This window comes from Chroicocephalus ridibundus, chromosome 1, assembly GCF_963924245.1.
Source record: "Chroicocephalus ridibundus chromosome 1, bChrRid1.1, whole genome shotgun sequence".
NCBI lineage: Eukaryota > Metazoa > Chordata > Aves > Charadriiformes > Laridae > Chroicocephalus > Chroicocephalus ridibundus.
In genome coordinates this window covers 207,020,665-207,047,591 of record NC_086284.1, presented here as the reverse complement: position 1 = coordinate 207,047,591, position 26,927 = coordinate 207,020,665, and the positions used below count along the sequence as shown (strand labels likewise).

Genomic DNA, 26,927 nt, shown 5'->3' with positions numbered 1-26,927 from the left:
GGGGTGCACGAAAACCCAGCATGAATGCATAGAGGATTTGTACGCTTTTGAAGTTTTGCCAGCTGTTTGTAACAGATGGCTTTGAGCAACTCGTAGCCTGATGCGAAAAGTGAAATCTGATGGGCAGAAAAGGGTTGGTTTAAAAGAAATACGGATATAAGGAAAAACTTTATCAGGCAGTGAAACAGTTTGCCCACAGAGGATATGGAGTCTCTATCTCTGGAGTTTTTCAAGACCCAACTGGGTAAAGCCCTGAGCAGCCTGGTCTGAGTCCCTGCCTCACGCAGCAGGTTAGGGGAGAGACTGCAGTTCTCCGGCTGGAATTAGCCTATGATGCATTAAAGGCAGACAGCAAGCTCCATAAAAGCAGCATATTACACTCTTACAGCTGTAATTCAAGGTATATTGAGGATGACTTTTAAAAGTATTGCTGAACTTCGAAAGCCAGGTTGTTCTTCTGGAAAGAAAACACGCTCTTAACACATCAGTTCAGCAGCTCAGGCAGAGGAAAAGCCGGCTCATTGCAGATGATCAGCGGCTGTAACTTTTCAAAAGTATGTATTTTGCTTTTTGTAGCTCCCAACCAAATTAGAAGTGACGGATTAGTACAGAGGTGTCTCCTGTACTTACTGTAGAGGCTGACTGGTCAGGGAGATGCTGATCACGTAATATGCTCCACTCAGACTGCGCAATCATAGCTGGCTTCGGCAAGGGTGTGCCTAGGAAAAATTAAACCAAACTCAACATACTTGAGTTCTCTCCATGATGCGGCATTAGAACATAGCATTAGAAACGTGCTATAAAGCAACTTTTTAAAATTAAATGCTTGTAAAAACATGAATCTCTCTTTACACAAAGAGCTTTCAAGATAAGGGAAGACTCCACAACAGAACTCCAAACGCAAGGCTGCAGTATTTGCATTGTGGGTGTTAATTTCCTTCATTTAGGGGTTCCTAAGAATAGGAGAACTAGCTTCTTTTTCAATAATATTTTAAAAATTTTGTTATACCAGCTATGCCATAACAGTAGGTCTGAAAAAATCATACTAAGTAAATAAAACACAGAAGTCAGGACAGTCATACCTGTCCTTTACTGACACCATGCAAAAACACAATCAAAATTGAAGTGAGTTTAGCGATTCCAGTCTGAAAAAGATATTTATTTTTTTAAATGAAAAAGCGCTTTGTTTCTTTTGTTCTCACAGAAAAGAAACAAGTCCATAATATCCAAAGAAAGGATCGCTTTGACTCTGAACTACCTATGTTATGATGCTCAAGGGACATATTTACAAAACTTCAATGTTTTTATGCTGAAAATATCTTTATTAACTACTTTGGCCAAAAATTTTTGAAAATTTCACAAAGTGACACTAAACAAAAGCCTCAGTAAATAACCACACCACAGTTAGGTTTTTTGAAGATGCCAAACCAACCTAATTTATCATTTCACATGCAGTGCAGTATGAAACGTCATCATCTTTCCTGTGCCCAGGAAAGGAGAATCAGATAAGCACTCTTCACGTGTTTTCCCATTCCCTACCTGGGAGCAGCAGGAAACTTCCTAAAATAGCGTAAAATAGCTGGGGAATCCCCCAACTGTACTGCATTTCCCCACTGTATCTCATTTCCATACCCTTCAGATTGAAAACCAGCTCCACTAAAATCGATATTGAAGCCTCCGATACACTTAGGTATCATGTAACAGCACGCTTAGTCAGAAGCGAGAAATAATTTGACTGTGTTCAAGGGCTTGTGAAAGTTAAACCTCAAAATAAGCCATTACACAGGCTTGATGTCATTCCATTTTACCATTTGTGCCAGCGCTTTAAGGTTAACCAAAAAAGCAGGGACATTCAAATACAATACTGAAACGCATTTCACATTTTATCCCCAATTATCACAAAACATTAAAAACTCACTCTGTTCACTTGCTAATACAAATGATTCTGGTGTTCTTTCTGGGAGCGGGGGAGAGGAATCTTCACTAGTATCAGCATCTAAATCAAATATAACATTTAAATAAGTTAAAAAACACACTTAAGTTTTCCTCCTAGATTTTTAGAAGTTGATCTTTTGATACATGAGATCATCCTAAACTTGGCATAAAATTTAAAGCAAAAGGAAAATTTGCTCTAAATGTTATAAACCATTTTGTTTTATGATGCTAACGCCTTGGGAGCGACTCCATGCTAACAACGCTATCGTCACATTAAGGGGTTAAGAACCAGTTTGTAGGTGATGGAAGAAAGAAAAGTAGAATAGTCTAAATCGTTTGGAGAAAAACACCTCGGCAACTCCCATGAGTACTTTTCCTTCATTCTTTCAGCAACACAATATAAGCAGAATTAACAGTCTGCACTGGAGCGGTATCGCTTGCATCTTGAACAAGTAACTTGCCAGTAACTGTACCACAGTAGTTGTTGTAATTTAATTGCAGTTCATTACATGTCTATTTGCAGCCACCGCAACTAAGAGTTCGGCTCATTACAACACGCCGCCTTCTTGAACTCTTCTGCAGATACTGGTAGGTACATACAGTTGGTGCCTACCAACTGAACCGCTGATGAAGCTCCCAAGCCATGGCAAGAAGCATGTTGAAAATACGTATGAGCTCTTCAGCTGTGCTGAAGACAGAAACTTACTACTGATGAGCAGCGATTTTTATTTTTTCTTAAGCAGCTCTAGCCATGCTTACTTCCAAAGTGAATACAGCACAGCTAGACTACATGGTGCAAGGACTTTAAGCAACGATGCTCTTCAGGCCAGCACCGTGCGACAGTCAGTCCTAGGGAAGCCCCACATTAGCCACTTCTCTAAAGCCCCAAGTCCCCATTTCACTTCCCAAAGTCCACCTCGGGGCCCACCCAGGCTGGCTCCTACACCACCAATATAAACTAGTTAAACAGCCTAGTGCAAGGTTTACTAGCCAGAAGGGTAAACAGGAGCCAGAGGAGATGGCTACCGTTGTTGCCAGTAACACATTCCATCCCCAGTCTCGCCTCTCAGGAGTGTACTACGCAAGCTGTTCTGGCAGCAAAAGCCCCACTCCTGCCTGCTCAGGAATTTGGAGTAGAAATTAAAGGTTTAAACCAATTCAAAATAGCTGCTGCCATAAGAAGTCTCATCTGACAACTGTATTCTACCCAGGATTCATAAAAAGATGAAGATGTTTAACTAATGAAACCATGAAGCTTGCCCTGCCAACGTGCCAGCAGCAGGGAAAGGAGCTCCATCACATTTTTCAAGCCACTGCATTCAGAGTGACTCTCTGAGACCTGCTCCATCTCAGGTTTACTATACAATATAAGAAAACCTTCATTTATTGAAATAGTCTCCGTAAAATCAGCAAATAAGATCACTATGGAATACACACTTGTTTTAAGTTTGGGGTTTTTTGTTGTTGTGGGGAGGTTATTGTTTTGGGTTTTTCTTAACCTCAGGGTACAACTACCTTTCATTTCATTTGAATCAAAAAGAGGATTTAATTATGCGATAAGATCATGCACACCAACAGTTACGGTTAAGCAAGTAGGGTGCTGGTAAGTTCATGGGCAAGCTTTATTGATGATTGTACCCAAATCCCCAGCTTCAGACAGAAGAGTCCTCAAGTACGAAAATGAAAAAGCTACTATAAAACATGGTTGAGGATCACTGGTGCAAAGCGATACAGCCCTATATTCTCAAGTCTGAGATGGATTACAACACCCACAACCCAAATATAAAATGGACAAAGCAAGGCTAAATATTTACAATACTATTAAAATGCAGGAGCCAAATCATGAGCAACTTCAAAGACTTGTACAGTGAAAGAGGTCACATCTACATTTTTAGGACTAGCACATCAACCAGAAGCATGAATTTGATGTGTGTTTGGACAAGACTGTTAAAATATGTCAACTACACAAAACTGCCATTATTATAGTCACTTCCATGAAATCAGACATGGAGAAAAAAATGCGTCAACCAGCAAAGAAACCTGCAATTACGAATGCATTCATACCTCACAATAAGGCTTTTGAAGCAGCTTATCAAGGTCTGTAGTACCTTGTAGCAGATATTGCTCACATGCAAACCAAAACTGGGGGAAAGAAGAGTTGTGCCCTTTCTGAAGCTGTCACACTGCACTGTTTCAATTTACAGTCAGAAAATTGCATTTTAAAGAAATTTATGTTGTCCAACTCTACAGATGCAACCAGCTTAAAGAGTCACACTTCTGAACCATAATGAAACCTACCTTTGCCATCTTCAGAACATGTTACAGCCGTTAAGTCTTGCCTAGCAATAGACATTGGCAATACTTTTCTGGCAGAAAAGTTTTCAGTATTAGTGGCAGCAGAAACTGTGGCACTTGCGGTTGAAACATTAGATGCGCTTCTGCTCATGGCTCCATCAAAGTTCATCTCATCTGTGTCAGAATCATCTGAATGAAGAGGATTAGTAAAACAGAGGGGCGCTCGAACAGAAATAGTAGCATGATCAATATTATCACTGGAAGGATGTTCAACCGTGGTGTTTGATACCAGAGAGAGAGTTTTAACACCATGACATAAGAGGTCTGAAGACGTGTCTTCAGACACTGACGTACGCAGTGCATTTTCAGGCCTGTGCAGTGACCACGTGGCATGTCCCTTTTCTGTCAGAGGCAGACGATCTGGTCTTGGCGGAGTATCAGAAGCCTGCTGACTCTGCAGACTTTCTGGTGAAGGTATTAAGGCCGTACTAGACTGTGGCACGCTGCATTCCATACGCGAATTTTGAGAAGCATCTACAAACGAATCCCCTGAAATCTGTTCCTGTGGCTTAAAGCTCTTATCAACTACACAGGATGACACAGGCTTTATTTTAATTGCATGTCCCCTGTTCAACAGGGAGTTCCCATCAAAGCTCCGTGGTCCCTCCTGAAGAGGTACCTTCTTGATTTCAAAACTTAAGTTGCGCTCCAGCCTTTTCTCTGCCCGTTCACTGGGTTCATTCTTCCCTGAATGTTCTGTTGACTTATTGTAATTCTCATTGAGGTCTGTTGAATGCTCTGACGAAACCATGTGCAAAACCGGCTTTGGATGGTATCTGTCGTTGTCCTGCCACACAGTAGTGACTGTTGGATAAGCTGATGGGGGAGATGGTGTTAAGATTGGTGGTACTGGCTGAGGCTCTGGAGGCTGTAAGATTTCTTCTTTAGCGTCTCCTTCTACAAGGCAACTGTAAAAAAGCCAAACACACAATTGTGTAAGTTTTCTGTATTTTGACAATATTTTAGGTATCTCCCCATCCATCTTGGCAGTAGCAATGCTCTCATACCAATACTGAACTGCAAGCAGTGCTTTCACTTCATACAGACAACAGTTATAAAATATGACTAATGGGGTAGGCAAGAACTAAGTCAACACGCTCAAAGCATCTTCCAGGCTATCACAAAGACATGCATTCAGCCCACAACTAATCCTCATTGATAGCTCAAAGATTGCTCACATCCTTTCCCAGAAGCATTTCTTCAAAGACTGTAAGAAAGGCCCTCTTGTGGCAGGATTTCAGCGCTTTTTTGCTTTCTTCTGTCTTAAGAAGGGCTCAGAGGAACTAGACATACGGAATTCAATTTTCAAGAAAGCCAAGAAAAATTCATTTTAAAGAACAACCTTACAGCCTGCTTAGTACCAAATATCTTCCTTTATTTTTATGTTTCTGTACATGTCCAGCAGGACATGTTACTTTTATATTTGTGTTTTCAATAGTTTCTCCATAGTTGTAGGGCTAATGATGCAGACCAAATTTACCTGCCACAAGGTACACACTGTATAAAATCCACTCACAGTAGAATATACGATCCAAATTACAGTGCATATTATGAGACCACGGCATTTCTTATTACAGCTCATCTTAACCTACTGAAAAGGAGCAGCTCTTCAGGCATACAGTCAGTTTACTTTCAGATTAGATGTAGAATATTTGACCATAAACATTTTGTACACCTGACTAAGATCTTGTCTACAAACAGGAATTAGGCATTTTCCTTCAGAGCCTTTAAAAATATCTCTTTTCATTCTGTAAGACTAGTAACAGAGTGATAACTGAGGTGCAAAACAAACGTGTGACAGGAACAGAAATACGATGACACCATTTAAAGAAATTATACTTTCAATCCAGGCAGGCAAGCCAAAGCACAATGGACTACGGTTTGCACAGGAGTGTGATTTGGTCACATACTTGAGTGGTGAAACCAACCTATTTTATGCACAAAGCTCAGATCACCTCCTGCTGTTGGCAGAGACGTCTTTCATGGGAAGTAATAAGCCATCTATACAGACCAGCACATAACGTCCAAGACAGTAATATTCAGAAGACAGATACTTTGATCCCTCCATCTTAGGGGAACAGACAGTTCCCAGGGTCACAAGAGTCTTTACTGATAAGTTCAGGTGGTCCCAGCACCCAAGTAACCTTGAATAAGCAGGAGTCAGACAAATCCTCACACACCTTTAGTTTTTTGGGATAATCTATGTCAGACACCATAAATGACCCAAATCCAGCTCTGCAGCAGGAGACTTGGAACCTTCCCTTGGAGATAAGGTTATAGCAAGACATTCTCTTCCCTTGAAAGTGAGGTCACTGGTAGATCTTGGACCATACCTTCCTTTCATGATCCAACATCCTGAAGAACTGAAACTATTCACAGAAGTGTTTACTGTACTCTCGTGAAAATAGACTTTTATTTGAAAACAAATTCAAGGCTACACACCAAAAGCCAGAAAAGCAGAGGCTTCCAAAAAGGCAAAACCTCTTACTACCTGCTAGATGACAGATCACTGTGACAGTATTCTGCTGCATTTGTGTAAAACCTCGGAGAACACAGCACACGTGGCAGGTCTGGAAGAAGACGTGCCAGTAACAACTCTCATGTTGTAAGGACTAGCAGGATGATATGTAGATTATATTCCCCAGGCCCTGTGCTTTCAGGCCATTTAAATGTAACTTTCATGATAGCGGCAGTAGTTAATCATACATTACTAACTCAGATGAAGAATAAGAATGAAAAAGTACTTGTATTTTAAAGACTTGACAGATTCTGCAGAGGAAAAAAAAAGAGATCTCATAACAAGCCATCAGCCACATAATAAAACCACACCTTCAGAGATTATAGGTGAAGTCTGGCATCCAAACACAGGTTGCCATTCAACAGGGAACAGTCAGAAAGCATCCAATTCTACTACTACCTGTCTTGCTCCTACAAATCTTTCACAGAGGAAGCTCAGTCTGAATTAAGAAGTCTAACATAGGCCTAAAAAATTTCATCAACCACAGGGGAGCTCCAAGAAATCTCAGCTGGGTTATCACAGTCAGTCAACACATGTAAGATGATCAGAAATAAGAGGCATGTCTTTCAAACTCTTTTTAATCAGACAACTACCTAGACAGAGAAAGGCTGTCACTACTGCCAAAACATTAACAAGACTGTTTAGAGCGATGGACAGACAAGACCAAAGAAAAGGCTTGCTATTAATATCACATCTTGGCTGACTGTAAACCATAAATGCTTTACAACAGACATTCTGAAATTTGATGAATGAATCACTTCACTCTGAAGACTGACAAAGGCTAGCATCAGTCTCCTGCACTTGTTAATTAGAGGCATTTGGCTTTCCAAGACAAGTCTCCATCTTCCTCTTATTGCTCCTATTAAGTCTGAAAAAGCCTTCTTACTTGAGAGAACACTGGCTAGTAACATAGCTCTGTAGGCCAAAGAATTTTCCACCTTCTCAGACAACATTAATAAGAAAGTATGAGCGTAAAAAAAACAAGTAGAAAGGCTTATAAGAATAATGCAGAGTACCCAGTTATACTCCGCATCCCTTCAGTATTGCATTATCCAGCAATCCGTGGTGAGGTTTCTTCTCATACTGCTCACATATGCCAACCTAGCTTTGTCAGACAGCAAGAGGAAGCAAGAATGATTCAAATCTTGATCATGTTTTCAAAAAGGTTACTGGAGAGCATAGAGGACAAACAAAAAAACCCAACAGTTACAAAACTGAACTGCTATCTCTGCCCTACGGGCATTACTTAAGTCAAACAAAAAACGTTAAGCATCAAACATGCTGTTTGCGTTACACTGGAACAAAGCCAACAGTGGGCCAGCTTTTAAGCGTTATAGGGAACAGGGCTAAAGACCACACAATTGCACAAGAATTCCTGACCGCCTATTCATGACTGAAAGGCATCAGACAGGCTTCCCATTACCTGTCTGCACGTCACTTCACAAAAAAAAAAAAAAAAAAAAAATCAAAGCAATACTATTAACTCCCCTGTTTGCAAGCAAGGCCTGAAAAGGACTTCGACAGTGCAAATTCTTGAGACTATCGTAACCTATGTAAAAAAAGCCTCACGCTTGAATCTTCTACAATATTGAAAGCATACCTATCTTGGGACAGGCTACAGCATGAGCTTCATCCTTATGATTTTATTAGCACCAAGCTCTAGCAGTATGGGCCGGATAACCAAAGTCCTTACACAAGGGATTCCAAACTGAAGAGAACCGTTTGGATTTTCAGTTTATGAACATCCCCACCCACTGGGGTACTGCAAGGTCCCCAGCTTCCAAATGATCTTCTACAAGTTATCTTTGTATCTGGAAAACCCCAGATCCCTCTGCAATTCTCCCAGGAGCCTTCTTCCATTCTCTCCCTGCCTAACTCCTGTCACAAAGGGTTGGGCCTCAAATTCCTTCTCTTTCTCCCCGGCCTGTGCTTGGATACTGCTATTTTGCATTACACTGAGATAGGAGGACTACAGAGCACATCCAAACAACTTAAAAGTAATTTGGGAACTGTTTTGCCTTTAGACGTTCTTGAAAAGTGAAAAAGCTCGAGAAAAAGTTGTTTGCTTGAATCAGTAAAGATCAGCCGAGAAAAAAAAAAAAAGTCAGTCTTGCTCCAACTTAATACACACACTAAGGAGAAGAGGAGAATTTACCTTGGATTTCTCTTCTCTGTTCCGGGGGGAGACAACGGGACAGAGAGGGATGGAGGGAGTTCACTTGCATGATTACATGCCCTCTTTACCAGCAGTGATGTTCATCAGTAATCTCCACTAAATCCTCCTACTGAAAATGAGTTTTTTCCCTTATTGACCTCATTTTCCTGACCCAGAGTCATCCATGCAATCAGCAAAACTACTTTCTTATCTGGTACAGACATACCATTAAGCATTACAATTAGCTAAAGAAACAAGTTAACATCGAACTAGATATGACAAGATTATAGGCCCATAATACCAGCCAAAATTCATGAAGTTCTTCACTGATTACTGTTTAATAAAGTCACCCCGCATGTACACAAACAGCCCTCTCAGAGGTATGCATAGAACAGATGACTTGTGCAGCATTTCCTGTGTCATCAACCCAAAAGTTGAGCGATCATCTTCCTCGTACACAGCTAGACAGAGCTATTAAAATATTCCCCATTATATTTACATTCCTTCACTATTAAATGAGAGCTTGCAGTGATCAAATGAGAAATTCTCTATCAAAATCATTCTTTGCTGTATTAATATTGAAGAATATCCATCCTCAGAAAATGAGATGCCCAAATAGCATTCTGATGTTTTTTTGTTTTTTTTTTTTTTTTTTGTTGTTTTTTTTTTTTTTTAAGGAAAGACATGCCACCAAGGATTTCCTAGTTTTCTCTGAATATGTAACAATTTTTCCATTTTACTGACATCACAGTATTATTTTGAATGCTCTGCATTGCAAATAATGTTTTTGTTTCTTTTTACAAAGCAGAACTATTAGGGTATGTATACCTTTAGGAGGTCTTTGTTTGGCAGTAGCTTTTTCTAAAACTCTTGCCAGAAAGTCTTGGGCGTTTTGAGCTGCTGCATAATGCTTTCTTTGGGCACTTCCTCCAACAGCTCTATAGACACTTCTCCCCCCAGAGGCAGAAAATTATCTGAAGATGAACTACTAATATTATTCCAAACAACAGGAGACGGTGCAGTAAAAACAGCTTGACTTAAATTACCAGGAAACTAATAAAAAGCTCATGAAAGAGGATATTGAGAGACAAAAGAGTCAGTGAACCAAAAAATGTCAAACCATTTGAGAAAGAGAAGTAAGCTTTCCTGCATTAGACCTTCAAATTAACCCTGCGTTGCTTTTATATATTGCAAAAGCAAGCATTTCTCAAGTACATTTGTAAAATCACACTGTGCAATAAGAACTAGAAAGCCTTGTCATAACTCAGCCTTGACAGTGTCGCTTCATACACAACTGCTACCGATTATCTTGTAATTCCACTGCCTCGGCACTTCCTCATGCATAACTGTATATAGAATTTCCCTAGGTGATCAAGGCAGCTTTTCATACACTTTCACTGCCGCACAACCTGAGCAGCCAACGCAGTGCCTTAGTGCCAAAGGCCTCAATGTTAACGGCTTCTCAGCTGTAAGGTAAACCATGCATTAGGTAATCATTTTTTTTTGATCATTTGTCATAATAAAAATTAATTATAATTTGTCAAAAGTACAGTAATTTGTCAAAAAAAGAGACCTCCTACAACTTTCCACCAAAAATGCCAAAAGCGTACACATGGGAAAAAAACCAAAACCCAAATGAAGCAATAGCAACACTATTTTTGCTTTTCATGCAATATATCCTAAATTTTTTGAATGTTTTCAAATCTAAGCCATTCTAGCCTCAATGGAAAAGAGCTACATTATTAAAACAGGGCACCATAGGCTCAGATTTAAATGAAACTTGGCCAGCGATCAAAAGAAAAAAAACCCAACCCTTAAGTAATCCATGGTTATTCTACGCAGTATACTGTAGGGTTTTATTTTCAAATAAAAAAAGAGAGTGATGCCAAGGTCATGGAATGCAGCTGCTATGATCAACCAAAAATAGATACCAAGCTCTACATCCCCGCTCACAATTAAAATAGGAAAATTAAAGTTGATGTAAGCAGGCTGAAGCATTAAATCACTGCCATCCACACGGGAAAAAAAGCTGCAGTTCAGTGAAGCTGTCACAAACTATACTACAGATAATTTATATAGAAGTATAATAAATGAATAAAAATAACCAACTGGTGAATTTTTCTTGTAAAATTTAGTTACATGAGACATTTTGCTTTTTCAAATTGTGACATACGACTCAGAGCGGTAACTAACAAGGAACACACCAACCAATGTTTTTTATCTCAGCTTTGCAGAAGAGAGGGGTTCTGCAGGGCCTGAAAAGAAAGAATTCCACGTGACCCTTGAAATGTATTTTAACGTTGTTAGATTGAAGTCCAAGCATAACGTGAAGAAAAGTTAAACAGCCACAGTATTTTACCTTTTCTCCTTCAGACAATACGTAGCTCTTTATTACAGGGCATACAAACAAGTTGTTACCTCATCTTTTCTTTTTGTCAGTTTGTGTCTCAGTTTCTCTATTTCTGTCAAATTGCATTTGAACTCAAAACCAAAGAATTTTCTGTAACCAAGCCTGATTAAAATAAGCAACCCCTTTCTCCAAATACTTTAGAATGCACTACTAAACACAGAAATATTTCAAGGAATATTCCTTAAAGGTATTAAAGTGTTCTCTCTGAATTCTGAAGTACCATCATTGCTTCTAAATTTGAAGTAAAAGCTCGAATTGTACAGTCATGTAACATCATGTACAGTCCTAAATTGCAAATTTAAAACTTTGGTTCTTTAGTGCCTTACCTCTAACAAAAGTAAAAACTTACTCATGCCCTCTTCCTGCCTTAACCTGAAAACAGTTAACCATGTCTAAATCAATGCCATCTACCCCACAAAGTCCTCCAAAGAAAAGAAGCAGAGACGTAAGTTCAAGGTGACTTTCACAAGAAGCGATCAGAAACTGCAAAGCCCAGCAATTTCTAGAATAAGGTGCTGACGTACGCACTCATGAGTTGTTCTTGTTTACCTTCATAATAACCAAGGAGTAATATTATTTGATTTTTTTTAACGTTGATATCAAATGCAGATAGACATTAACCTAAATGACTACGTTAACATATTGTACAGCAAATATGAGTTACATTAAAGCATTACAAGGTGACAAAAGGTTGGAAGGCAGCACAATTCCAGAACCTCTGCAAAACAAGTACAGTTAGATGCTTCATGGTGAGTTAATAAGAGTAAACAAAATACCAGTTTAATATTGATTTACTATCAATGGCCTAAAGATACTTGTAACTTCCAAGAGACAGACATAAAAGAAGCTTAGAAAAAAACACTTGAAGTTATGCTTTGTAGCACTCCTTCCACAAGACATCCTCAGGCCAATGCAAGCACTAAAAGGATTAATTATCCCTCTGTTCCTCTCTGAGTAAGCTTTCTATCTTATATGGCAAAAGTATTCAGTGTCATCTCGTCCTTGCTTACTACAAACTTGAGAGTTAACTTTAAGAGGAAGAGATCTACAAATTTAAAGATAACGCAGAGATGACCTGTCCTACGATCCTGTGACAAACAAGAGAAGAGACAGGTGAAAAAGCCACCTTTATAGAAAAACTCTACTATGTGCTGAGTGGTACCGCATGGTTAGCTACTGGGAAGTGCTGTAGAGGAGATGTCACCATCTCATCCAGCAAACAGCCTCAGGGCCACCAGAAAAAAAACCTGACAGGAGTCAGAATCATTACCACCTAAGCAAACATAGCTTGGTCTGATAGCAACATGGAAGATAAAACATCCTGAGGTCAAGAGATGGAAACCGCTTTTCCTCCTGCTCTGTCAGGATCATCTCAGGCAAGGTCACCTGAAACCAAGCTGGGACATTGTACTGTTCAGTATGAGCCACCGTAATCCTTTTTGCTTTGGACAAAAAAGCAACTGTTAAACCTTCTCTTAAGAAAAAAAAATAAATGCAAGTTGCTTTACTAATTACACATTCTAAAGCCAACTACAACACAGCATATAAAGAATTTAAAAGCCTTATTCCTTCTAAAAAATATTAACTTTAGCAACTTGCTTGTAACTTCTTCAGAGACAGTGCATGCGCAACTCAAGCACACATTTGACTGGACACCTAAAAATGTTACTGAACAAAATATTTTAAGCAAGTTCTCCATGAAAATTCTCAATCAAATGTGGGTTAAACTAGATTATCTCCAGAGTACCTATTGCATGGGAATGTATCTGTAAAGGCAATGACTCTTAGACTCCCCTTGAAAACATTCACTACAGCAAAGATGTAGACAAATACTTAAAATAGTTGTACCAAGGTATTTTTAGTTGCAGCAATGTAGAGAAAAATAACAGAAGGGACATGAAAAAAGTGGTAAGAGAATAGTTTGGGGAAAGAGGTACAGATGCAATAAGGAGATATATCATGCTTAACAGCTTCCTTCTCCATACGGGGATTAAATTAGAACCTTTCAAGGATTCTGCTCTCCCCTCCTCCCCAGGAAAAGGATGTGAACCTCTGCCAGAACATCCACAACACGCAAAACCCGTCTCTAAGCCCTGAATGAATCAGGCTGCGGATTTGTAAAATCACCTCCCACATCAAGAAAAGACATGCTCGTTAGTGGGTATTCTGAGCAGATGTGACTAATAGCAAATAAAGTCTTTCCTCAGAAGCATCTTCCATGAAGGGTGGAAGTAACTGTTGTTCAAAAATAATCTTCATTTGAAAAAGACAACAGCTTTGCTAAAAGCTTCCATTTATTCACCTCTAAGGAACCAATCTTCCTGCCAGTGCTGGCAAATGGGAAAGACCAGGTTTTATAAGAGAGACTAAAAAATTTTAACTTAACACAGCAAGTAAAGAACAATGCAATGCAGATAAGACAGAACAGATGTGTGCTAAAACATGAATTATGCATATAAGATTATTACATGAATATGTAAAAATGATAAAAACCTAAGTACATCTAAGATTATTTCAAGGAACACTACTAAGGAAATTACCTATTGGACAGAAGTCATATCTAATTCAGTGACTAAGTTTCAAGAAAAGCTTGTAACTCATCATGAAGACAGGTTAACAGACTCCTCTGTCATCATCTGAACCTACATAATTGAATACAATCGTATTACCATCAATCTAAATAAGGTAAAAGTGATATTACCTACATAGCACAAACTGTGCCATTCGTGAAAAGCCCCAACTCATTTCCATCTCTCTTTCAATGTCGTATTCTCCTCTAACATCTGGCTTGACATAACTAATGCTAAGTTAACTATAACAGCTACTCATATTCTTATTCTACTGTATCATTAATGGTTGTTATCATACATTATTTCCAAACTTATCTTATGGCAAATACCATCCCCAGGGTGACTAAAGAAGTAGAGCAATAGATCCACTTATGGTAGTTCTCTGATATCCTCATTAAAATGGGTGTTAGAATCACATGCAATATTCCAGATCTGGTCCAGGTTACTAGTTAATAGCCAAGGGGAACAACTGCTATACCCAGTTTTAAACTATGTTTATTCCTGTCACAAGATGACGATGTTGCAATATTGAATATACGCACACACTGCTACCCATTCTGAGTCACCAATTTTCAAATGGCTATATCCAATTATATTTTCTATATACATACACACATATTTAAATCTCCTCCTTTACCAAACCTAGAGAATGTAGAAGTTAAAATTCATTTTACTGTGTAATCGCCACAGTCATCTTGCTAGTGCCTAGTACCACATCACCCCACGAACTGCAGTACTGCAAAGAAGTGGTTAATTCTCATCTTCTACCTTTAACCATTAAAGTATCAAATGAATAGGAATTCCCGCTACCGACCTGACCTTGCACTACTCCAGTCTGATTATCTTTTAAAGTGTAAAACTACTTTCCTTATGTGACTAAATATTATGCAAGAATATTAACTGGCTGGTGGTTTCTTATGTCATTCTACAACTTTAGGAAACCCAAGTGCTTACCCTAAATGTATATTTAACTACAGGCAATATAGCACAGGCAAGATCACCTGCCAAAGGTCCCTCTAAGCCTTCCAGAAACTCGTCACTTACTTCAGGAGAGCTGCTTCTTTAGCTGTCAAACACTCAGGTTAGATACCCATTTTAGGCAAATGAATCCGTTAGTTCAGATTTATTTTTGGCTTCCTTAAAGTCAAGTCTACGTATTTTAAGAACTAGAGAGGATTTTCTTTTCCTTCTGTTGAATGAAAGGATTGGCAAGACCAATTTTTCTTCTCAATGAGAACAGCATTTTGTCGGCATACTCTAGTCAATAGCAGTACTTGTCTGTAAGGTAACATTTTCTTCAATAAATGGATATTATGCTTTTGCCTCTAAAAATGAGAGTTGAGTCATTATTTGAGCCTATTTTTAAGTATGTTTTGCCACTATCTCCTAGCAGAATTAAGCACAAATGGATCTAACATGTCTGACTACTAAAGGGGGTATGCTTCTCTACTCACATGTAGTCACGGCAAGACTTGTATATTCAAACACAGATTTCACAAAGATACTAAAATTTATGTTGGCAGAGTCAATTACAAGACTTCTGTTTGTATTATGTACACTTCTATTTTTAAATAGAAAAAATTTGCATCTTAAAAGTCTTCATAGTATCAGTAGTTTTAGTCTACTTTTTATTTATGAAGCATGTCAATCTGTCAGCTTAAAATAGTATGTTAATATAGTTAAATACCTGCGGGTCCGTGGAGGCTTTGGTGGAGGAGAATCCTGCTTCTCAGCATCTGAAGAACTGACAGCATTCTCTGTATTATTTTCATCCTAATTAAAAGAAAAAGTTTTCATTGATGGCTGTAAAGCTCATACACACAATACTTAAACTGTAAGGTCCAAATATCCGTAATGGCACTTGAAAATAATGCCAATATTATATACTTTCGGCTATCATATGGAGATGACTTCAACATTACATACAGATTAAATTCTACTCTAAATTCACAATATTATATTTTGTGTATCAAACTTCAAATGTTTCTAAGTATTTTGTTTTGCATGTAGTTGTGTAATCCACTAGAGAAAAAGTCTCAAAAACTAATCTTTCAGGTTAGTATTGAAAGCATTTACTTTCCAACCAGTCTAATTATTTTCACTTGTGCAATCAGTTCACTGAAGATAAGACTAAACTACAGTGCAGTAAGTAAATGAGAATTTCAGATACTCTAAATTGACAAGTGGATAAGATTTAACACATTGTTCCAAAACACTTTCAAATCATTTCCCATATGCGTACAATGAAGTTTAACTTACTCAACAATGCATGAAGATTTTAACTTCATTTTAGGAAGACCATCAATATGGGCGATATATTTTATATATTTATACATGTATGTTGCCATACACATTTATAGGCACATACATATAAAATATTGTTGTGAGTTAACCCTGGTAAGGCAGCCAAACACCACAAAGCCACTCACTCACTTCTTCCCCCCGCAGGCAGAAAAGGAAAGGCAAGAAAACTTGTGGGTCAAGGCAAAATTGTTTAGTAAACAAAGGAGAAGTGGGAGAAGAGAGAAAGAAAACAAATAGAACAAGTGATGCAAATGATGGCTAATGTCACTAAACCCCCCTTTTTTCCCTCTTTATTACTGAGCATGATGTTATATGGTGTTACAGAATCTCTGGTTAGTTTGGGCTATCTGCCTGGTTGTGTCCACTCCCAAGCTCTTGCGCATGCACACAGACACACACAGACTATTTCTTACTCTGGGAGGGCAGAGTAAGAAACAAGAGCCAGAGCTGACACTGTGCAAACACTGTTCAGCAATAGCTGGAACATTGGTGTGTCATCAGCGTTGTTTTGGCAACAAATCTAAAGCACAGCACCCCAAGAGCAGCTACGAAGAATATTAACTCCACAACCCAGCCAGAGTCAGTACAAATACACATAAATGTGTAAAAAAAACCCACAACATGCGAGAGTCTAAAGCTGATACACCATTTCCATGCATGTGCCACAACCAAAGATCCAACAGAACCAAGGAGGACCTTAGCATTATCTTGAGTTTAATATGTATTTTACCGGAAACCTTTTCTTAGATGTGTTTTCCTTTGAAAAGAAATTTTAAAAAAGAACAGCAAGCATCTAAAATGTGTCATATATTTCAAAGCACAATACCAGGTTCATGCACCAGGGCCTATCTGCCAGCCTACCTGTTCAGATTGGGTGACAGAGACTGACCTCTAGTCTTACAAAACAAAAGCGAATTCCCTGTTAATTTATGCTTCAAATGTGATAGTTGTATTTGAATTTGGTAAGCATTTTCAGCTTTGGAAGATAAACTATAACTAAGTTAACTCAATAGCTGACTACCCTCACTTCAATTTAGATTCATTAGTTACCTGTTTTTAATTTCCATTAATAGTCTTAAAACAGTTATCATATCACTGTCTGCCGGTGAAGAGTCTATTATCCAATTCTGTTCCTCAGTGTACTAAGTGAAGCTTTTCTTGTGAAGAAAAAAGTTAAATCTTTTAATCTTTCTTATTGTTCTTCACTAACCTCCCCCATTAACTAGCTGTCCAATACAGTATCCCAGAAGCACTCCGGCAGAAATACTCTATTGTTCCTGTATCAATGGCTTGTGTTAGCCCTTTCAGACAAATTGCACTGCGTTCCTTGTTCTGCTGACACTGACTGCAACTATCGAGTTTTTTCTGGAGTGAGATTCAATTAGCAGATAAAAGCCACTTCCATTTACATGGCCACAACTGAAGCTCCCATTGCAGTCAACCAAGGCTGGCTGGTTTTCATAGAATAGTTTGGGTTTGAAAGGACCTTTAAAGGTCATCTAGTCCAACCTCCCCTGCAATGAGCAGGGACATCTTCAACTAGATCAGGTTGGTCAGAGGCTCATCCAACCCGATCTTGAACGTTTCCAGGGAGAGGGCATCTATAACTTCTGTGGGCAACCTGTGCCAGTGTTTCACCACCCTCATTGTAAAAAAATTTCTTATATCTAGCCTAAATCTTCCTTCTTTTAGTTTAAAACCATTACCACTTGTCCTATCACAAAAGGCCCTGCTAAAAAGTTTGTCCCCATATTTCTTATAAGCTCCCTTTAAGTACTGAAAGGCCACGATAAGGTCTCCCCAGAGCCTTCTCTCTCAACCCCAACTCTCTCAGCCTGTCTTCATAGGAGAGGTGCTCCATCCCTCTGATTGTTTTTGTGGCTCTCCTCTGGACCCGCTCCAATAGGTCCATGTCTTTCCCGTGCTGTTGGCTCCAGAGCTGGAAGCAGTACTCCAGGTGGGGTCTCACCAGAGCAGAGTAGAGGGGGAGAATCACCTCCCTTGACCTGCTAGCCACGCTTCTTTTGATGCGGCCTGAGATACAGTTGGCTTTCTGGGCTGCAAGCACACGTTGCTGACTCATGTCCAGCTTTTCATCTCCCAGCCAGTAAGCTGGGGATGAAGGTAACAGATCAGTTGGCCTCACTGACTATATTTGGACCGTAGACATGTAGACCACATGCAAAGCTTCCATTCCAAACCAAATTCTGCCCCTTTTTGTTTCCAGATCTGAGCCTTTACATTTTGCAACATTAAAGTACACTCTTGCTCAACTTGCCAAATAGCCCAGATTTTTTTTTTTTTGTATTTATGTCACAATACTTTGTTTCTTTAAGTCTCTGTTACTTCTATTAACAATGATTTTTGGTTTTCCTAGGGTAATACAAAAACTTAATAGCCATATAAGTTCAACTGTTGATGTTGTAACCTTACTGAGCTAGGATTGTTATCCGTTGGCTCTTAAAGTGAAGTGTACCGTGAAATAGGTTTTAACACATTTAAAGTACTGTGTTTTGTATCGTTCTAGCTTCTTAATAAACAACACTGGTTGCCAGTCAAACACCTTCAGAGATTTACTGAATCAGCACTACCTCAACAATCATTCTCAGCAAAGAGTGCTGTCATCAAAACATAATGTCCAATAAGTCACTGTCCAAAAATGTAGAATGATGAAAATGGCTAGTGAAATATGTATATTAAAAAAATAAAGTATTATGAATACTATGCTTGATCCATAAACTGAATGCAGGACCTCATTATTTTATCAAGGAACAAAGGTACCCTTTTAAGTCCTTTGTCAGTTTTCCATGACTTGACGGAATCACGGAATCTTCAGAGTTGGAAGGGACCTCTAGAGATCATCTAGTCCAACTCCCCTGCTAGAGCAGGATTGCCTAAAGCACATCCCTCAGGGCTGCATCCAGGCGGGTCTTGAAAATCTCCAGAGAAGGGGACTCCACAACCTCCCTGGGCAGCCTGTTCCAGTGCTCTGTCACCCTCACCGTAAAGAAGTTTTTCCGTGTATTTGAACGGAACTTCCTGTGTTCCAGTTAGTGCCCATTGCCCCTTGTCCTGTCGCCGGGAACCATTGAAAAGAGCCTGGCACCATCCTCCTTAAACCCACCCTTTAGGTACTTGTAAACATTAATCAGGTCCCCCCTCAGCCTTCTCTTCTCCAGGCTAAAGAGTCCCAGCTCTTTCAGCCTTTCCTCATAAGGGAGGTGCTCCAGTCCCATAATCATCTTGGTTGCCCTTCGCTGGACTTGCTCCAGTAGTTCCCTGTCCCTCTTGAACTGGGGAGCCCAAAACTGGACACAGTACTCCAGTTGTGGCCTCACCAGTGCAGAGTAGAGGGGGAGAATGACCTCCCTCGACCTACTGGCCACAGTCTTCCCTATGCAGCCCAGGATGCCATTGGCCTTCTTGGCGATAAGGGCACCCTGCTGGCTCATGGATAATTTGCTGTCTACTAGGAGCCCCAGGTCCTTCTCCTCAGAGCTGCTTCCCAGCATGTCCGCCCTAACACATACTGGTGTTTGGCATTCTTCCTTCACAGGTTTTCTTCCTGAAAAACATTAAGGGCTGAAAGAACTTTTAAAATCTAGCTGTGAACTACTGCATGCATACTAATTTAAAAAACAGAAAACAACTAGATTTTTCGTTTTTTACAGTCATGATGGAATGAAAGATTACCAACCCCTCTACCAACCTCCTCTCAAGTATGCAGAAAAACAACTTCCAGCTTTTTGACATCAGGTAATGGGTGACCATACAGACCATTTTTCCCCTAACATACATGAAAATTAATTTCATTGCCCTCCATCAGGCAGAGTACTATTCTGAAAGTATATTCTATTTTCTATATTTCTATATTCTACTTTCAGAGTACTATTCTGAAAGAGCTGCTGAGGCTCACAGGATCCAAGAGCAGCAATTCAGTTTTCTGCTCAATGGTTGTGTCACATTCCCCCCTGCTTCCCCGAGTTGTGCAAAGTAAACTCTGAGTCTCTCCTATATGTAGTCATTACTACGGATAGCACTAAGTGCATTGATATTGTACTAAAAATGCCCCCCTTAATCTTAAACACTCTCAACTAGAGTTAGAAACTAGTGCAACTGCATCCTCAGAACAGTGGGCTGTTCGCCTTGTTTCAGCGCCATAGCACAGCCCAGTTTCATAAGGCAGAGAGTTTTAGAAGGAGCGAGACTCCACGGGAGGAGTTCCTCCCTCTTACCACCGACTCCTCCATCCTACAACAGATCAGAAAAGTATTCCGGTTCAGTTCTGCCAGGACAGTTGTTTTGAGAAACAGATTTCTTATTTATGTGCTCAGTTTTCTAAAAGGTACTGGCAAGGGAAAGGGTGTGCCTGTTGGCTGTGGTGTAGACTAACTTGTCCAGAAAACAAACCAGCAGCTGCATCCCTGTCCTTCTATGTTTGTAAAGTGAAGTGTTTGTGAACACAATGTTTACTAAGATATGCTTTTCTCCCAGGCAGAAGAAAAAGCCCGTTAAAGAAACTAGCATATGTCAAAGTTTTTTTAAACTCTTTGGATAACTACAAACAGCTTCTTAGTGTAAGACAGGCAGAAGTAGCTGAAGAGGCACTGCCTTTTTTGCTACTAGTAGTAAAATGTATGGATATACCTTGCAAAAAATGTGTATAAACTCAAATGTTTGAGGCACATACGTAACCACAGAGAGTTTTCAAAAATAATTCCTTAAAAAATTTTAAGAAGGCCACAAAACCGAACAAAAACCACACACACAAAGTGGTACTTTTAAATTCAACCCCAGAAGTCAGTGGTTACCGCAGCTTCGTACACAAGGAAGGCTTCAGGCAGGTGGGTGTTCAAAAGCTTTTACTTCTGCATTAGGTTAAAATCAGGATCCGTTCACTCTGTTCTAGTGCATTAAATCAGGAGCAAGACTGTTACAGGGATTGTCACCAAAAAAGAGGCACTTTGCTACTTTGCTTAATTAGCTCAGACTGATGTTTCTGTGAAGGCTTGATTTACTTTTAGAGAACTCATTCACCTGTAAGTGAAGGATTTTGACTTCAAAGGGCAAAAATGATAAAAGTTTAAGGCAGTAACCAAATGCACTAACCCACACAGGAAAGAAAACAGCGCTCATATAAACTTTATGCTGCTGCAGCATTTTTAAATAATGGTGTTCGGTTATTACTGGATCTGTTCTTGTTTTTAATTGAAGAAGTAATGCTTGCTGAACTCTCAGAGCAAGACTGTCTTCTTCTCAGTTCTGTGTCACAAGAGATAGTGAACAACCAGTATTTTGAGCACCTTTGAGTGATACCAACTCACAGATTTCCCCTTCTGTCATATATCAAAGTAAGTGAATGGGCAAACATGTATAAACACTAGCATGGAGCAGAACAGAGGAAGCTCAACTGTGAAAGTCAGTGTAGGGTATCTCACAGGGATGACCTCATCCGTTGAGAAGAGCAGATGGCAGTATTAAGAAAAAAGCCTTCCAGCCCTCCTAATCACAGCTTACTGCCATCAGTCAACACTTTCTTGCTTCTCTAGACAGATGTTGCACTCTCGGGCACAATACAATTTTTAAAAGCATCAGCTTAAAAAAACCAGGACAGCATATGTAGTTCACAAGGGCCACCATATAGAATTATTTTTTTAAAGAAATGAATTAACAAATGTGCAATTCAGTCAAGTAAGTGCTCAGTGTAGTGCCTTGCTTTCTTACAGAAGATACCTATCCTATTGTGGCAGGCTTCTCACTATGAAAAAACAGAAGCATTAACAACATGTGGGTAAACAAAAGAATAGGAGAAAAGAAAGAAATTCCCCAACCTTTGCCTCTATATGCATCAACTGCTGAAGAGTTCAAGAGTTCCAATGTCCTCATTGATTTGGGGGAGCAGCTACGCAGATCAAGTGAAAGTGCTCATTTTTAGGAATTTCTAGATATTCTGTTAAATTACATCTATATATGAAACTTGAGTATATCTATCTATGAAAGACTACATTAACAAATGAAAAGACCATAAAGTCAAATATTTAGGAGCGTAGATTACATCTAGTCTACAACAATAGGGAGTAGCTCATGTTCCTGTGGCAATGCAGAAGAACAAGGAATTCTCATGGCAGATGCAGTGTCTGAATTCAACTTGCTAAGGTGACCTACATTGTGCTGTCATCTCCCAAGGGTGGATCTTTTCCCCACCTACTTCCTCCAGTGGCTGAATCACCACACAGAGCTGTCACGAACTTTGAACAAATAGAGGATCACAGTTTTAGTTTAAACTGGTATTTCACAGGCATTGCCAACAATTCAGAACCTTTTGCCCAGGAACTGCAATGCATAATTTTCTTTTGGAACTCATAGTGGAAACATTTAATGTCATTCAGAAGCTTTCTGTACTGGTAAAGTACTAGCAAATTTACTGCAAAGACTCTTCCAGAAGTAATCTCATGGTTTTCCTTAAAAGGAATTGAGGCATTCCTTTTGCCCTTATCATAAAGCAGCATGGGAACCACAGAGCATCAGTAGATAAAAAGCAAAATACTTCAGACTGAAACAATACACTCAAGTGATTCAGATTAAATAAAAGTTTCCAAGCATAGGAAAAAAGATAAACATTTCTGAAGACCTATATGATTTTTTTAGAGATGCAAAACAGTGAAGAGAATTTGAACAGCAAAGTCTTTTCACTTAGAGTTTCCAAACCACTAACGTTTTGAATATCAACATTCTTCTTATGGCAGCCGATTCCTCCACAGCTTCTAAAAGTGCAATCAACCACGGTAACAGAATTCTTTCACTTTTACAGGAAGAAATGCAAGAGATACTTGAGAGTATTAAGCAATGCCATATTTTGGAGAAAGTGTTTATTAATACAGGCTTCTATCAGTGGATAAGGGTAAAACAAGGACTTGCAGTACTGTTAACATGCTTGTTACTGTCAAGAGACAAAATTCAACAAGAAACATTTTTAAAGAGATAGTAAACTTGTTTGACTTTTAATCAGTTTTCCTTTGTCTACATGCAGACCTTTTGATTATCAAGTTTAGCACCTGAGTCTTTTCTCATTAGAAAAAGATGCTTTTGAGCAGCAATTTCATCTTTGCCCTGAACTCTGGACTGTTGAAAGCCCTCTACCTGGTATGTGAAGAAAGCTTTCCTTCATATAATTTCATTAACATACTTAGTATTATTTTAAGCACATTTATAGTTCTATACATTCACAGTATGTATAACTACGGTAAATTTACAATTACTACATTATACTATATCGTATGTGCATTTTCTACATGATCTTGAATCCTTCTGTGAAATTCCAACAGAAATTCTAACCCTATTGTAAGTCTACTTTCAAAGACTGTATATGGGTTTTTTGTTGACTTTTTTACAGTATTGTTTCCAGCAGGGCAAAGCTGGCAAGTTCGCAGGAACACACGTTCAGGATTGTGTCTAAGCTACTTCCCTATGAATACTGCTACTCGTTGCCAATCAGATTAACTTTTTACTGTGATGTTACTGGCAAACACTGCTTACAAAGCTTAGGTAACTCAATTCATCTCAAACACTGCTTGAAATGGGAAAGGCAACTGGACAACAAAACCATGAAACCAACCCTGAAGAGCATTCCAACGCTTCAGAGTACTACCAAAATTTAATAAATGAAAGGCAAAAGGAAGTGTCCTCTTCTGTTCAGCAGTATCTCCTATATAACTAACAGTAATACACCCAAAGTAGGCACATTCTTTTATTTGGAATTGTTTCCACTGAACATAATTAAAACCCTTCACATGTATGTGATTCCACAGTTGCCGTAGCATCTGCAGGCAGAGTAAGATCTGGGAAGGAACCTCAGGATGCTACATTGTATTTCTTAAACTTATTTAAAAACTTTCTGCATCAGAGTTTGTTTCTTTTTTTAAAAAAAACCAAACAAACAAACCAAACATTCTGGGATGTATCTTAGTTAAAAAAAACCCTAAATTTCTGGGGAAAACCAGATGCTATATACAACAGATACTACATAACACCCTCGGAGGAAAAAAGGGGGCTTCTTCAGAACAGCAAAAACACTGTCTCAAGTGAAGCCTGAAGTTTTGAGAATTAGGTTAAAGCTACAAGTAGATATTTAACTGGATTCATAAAGTAGTCTTCTACCTCACATAACCACAACAGAAGCCAAGCCTACACCAGTTAATCCCCTGAAGGCGAATCTCCTAAGTAAGAAATGAATAGTAGCAAATTTATTTGTAAGTACCAAATTTGTAGATACAGCATTCTTTACCTATGTGACTTTCTTCCACAACCCTCCTGAAGAAACATTCAAGCTACAATATGAAGCAGCAGCATTTCCTAATGAAAGAAAGGCTGCACCTGGTCAGACTAAAAGATTCATTTCGCCCTCTTTCCAGCAGTGACCAAAAGGAAACTTAAGGGAAGAATAAGGAGAGAGCAGGTATGCAGGGTTCCTTCCCTAGGATGCTCTCCAACGGTTTGCAACTCTGGAATTTCATAGGTCAGAGTTTGGGTGAATTCATGGAAGAAGATGAGATATTCACCTCAAAGCTACAGCTGCAAGGACCTCTGCAGCTCCGTGTTGCATGAAGACCTATCTCCTTTTTATATTGTCTGTCAGGTCTTACTGATACCCTTTCGAAAAGGTTAACAGAAATCAGCTTTTCACTGTTACTTAGCCTATGTCATTTCTAACTTTAGCCATTTCTTTTCCAGCTCAATCTGGTTGTTGTTTAGATGAAGCCTTCTGACAACTTTGATTCTTGTCCAAACTTTTAATGCTTGAATTCAAAGAACGGTTAGAGTTGGAAGAGACCTTGAAGATCATCTAGTTCCAACCCCTCTGCCATGGGCAGAGAAACCTCCAACTAGACCAGGCTGCTCAAAGCCCCATCCAGCCTGGCCTTGAACACTTCCAGGGATGGGGCATCCACAACTTCTCTGGGCAACCTCTTCCAGTGCCTCACCACCCTCACAGTAAAGAATTTCTTCCTAATATTTAATCTAAATCTCCCCTCTTTCAGTTTAAAACCGTTACCTCTCCTCCTATCACTACACTCCCTGACAAAAGGTCCCTCCCCATCTTTCCTGTAGGCCCCTTTAGATACTGAAAGGCTGCTACAAGGTCTCCCCGTAGCCTTCTCTTCTCCAGGCTGAACAACCCCAACTCTCAGCCTGTCCTCATAGGAGAGGTGCTCCAGCCCTCTGATCATCTTCATGGCCCTCCTCTGGACCTGCTCGAACAGTCCTTCTTATGTTGGGGGCTCCAGAGCTGGATGCAGTACCCCAGGCGGGGTCTCACAATAGGGGAGCAGAGGTGTAGAATCACCTCCCTCTCCCTGTTGGCCACGCTTCTTTTGATGCAGCCCAGGATGCTGTTGGCTTTCTGGGCTGCAAGCATGCATTGCTGACTCGTGATCAGTTTTTTGTACACCAGTACCCCCAGGATTGCCTCGACCCACGTGCCAGACCTTGCACTTAGCCTTGTTGAACTTCAGGAGGTTGGCACAGGCCCACCTCTCAAGCCCGTCCAGGCTAGATGGCATCCCTTTCCTCCAGCATGTCAACCGTGCCACACAGCTTGGTGTCATTGGCAAACTTGCTGAGGGTGTACTTAATCCGACTGTCCATGTCACCAAAGATGTTAACCAGCACCAGTCCCAACCCCTGAGGAAAACCACTTGTCGCTGTAATTCTAGAACATGCTTTTGCGATAGAGACTAGACCTGCAGACAGTATTCAGGTTGCAAGGTATCTACACAATGACATTACGTTCTCTGCTTTTATGAGTTTCCAAATAATTGCTAAAATTCATTTTCCTTTACGACTTACTGACTTAATGACCAAGGTCATTTCCAAGCAAAACTGAAAATTCACACTCCATCACTGCATATTCAGAGTTGGTATTTCTCCCTGTCTCTCTCCCATGCACGTTACCTATCCATAATCTAGTTACTTATTACATATAACATGTGCCATTCTCTAAAGACAGCACTTGCCTTTGTACAGACATAGTATCAGCATACTACGTCACCTCCTTATTCAAATGTTCTGGAACACAGGTAAATAAGAGACGTTTTTGATTCTATGTAAGAGTGCAGACACAGGTCAGATCAAAGTGAAATAACTAGAAGATACAGTAGACTGATCTGCCTATTATTTTATGACCAAAACTCAAGTAATTAGGAACCATTTCTGTACAAATCTAATAAATTTGCACTTTCCGAACTCCATCATGCTCAATTCCTCAGAAATAAAATGAAAATTCACAGACCAGCTAGGCTAAATATAACACCTATGGAAAGGTTATAACAACCTGCCCTATCCATATTGCGTTTAGTCCACCAGACTTCTCGTAACGACTAATGACATCAGAATTATGGCATGAATGGTTATAAATTCTTAGGACTTAAGAGAAGGGTATATGCCTCTTTTCCAAGAATGAAAAACGCTTTAGACTTCCTAGAAAGCACAATACAGAACAGCTAAACCCCTAAAATTAAAGGATTGCCTATTAATAAAGGCAAATATAAAATTGCTTCCAGATATTTCAAAGGGTCCTGAAGATATTACTCATACTCCCCCTAGAGAGCTATAGAGCCTACACCAATTAGGTACTGGCGGGACAGGTAAAATTTCCAAATAAATAAAACACAGTCCAAGGAT

At 39.5% G+C, this 26,927-nt stretch overlaps 1 protein-coding gene across 1 annotated transcript in view; it reads right to left on the bottom strand.

Moving 5' to 3' along the window:
* PTPN12 (protein tyrosine phosphatase non-receptor type 12) overlaps nt 1–26,927 on the bottom strand; it is a 76,793-nt gene that overhangs the window by 2,875 nt on the left and 46,991 nt on the right. The window contains exons 12-15 of the mRNA XM_063323515.1: nt 15,631–15,716; nt 4,234–5,198; nt 1,919–1,996; nt 631–719 (exon numbers count right to left, since the gene is read on the bottom strand). Of these exons, the coding sequence (XP_063179585.1) occupies nt 631–719; nt 1,919–1,996; nt 4,234–5,198; nt 15,631–15,716 (1,218 nt within the window). The remainder of the gene's footprint in view (nt 1–630; nt 720–1,918; nt 1,997–4,233; nt 5,199–15,630; nt 15,717–26,927) is intronic.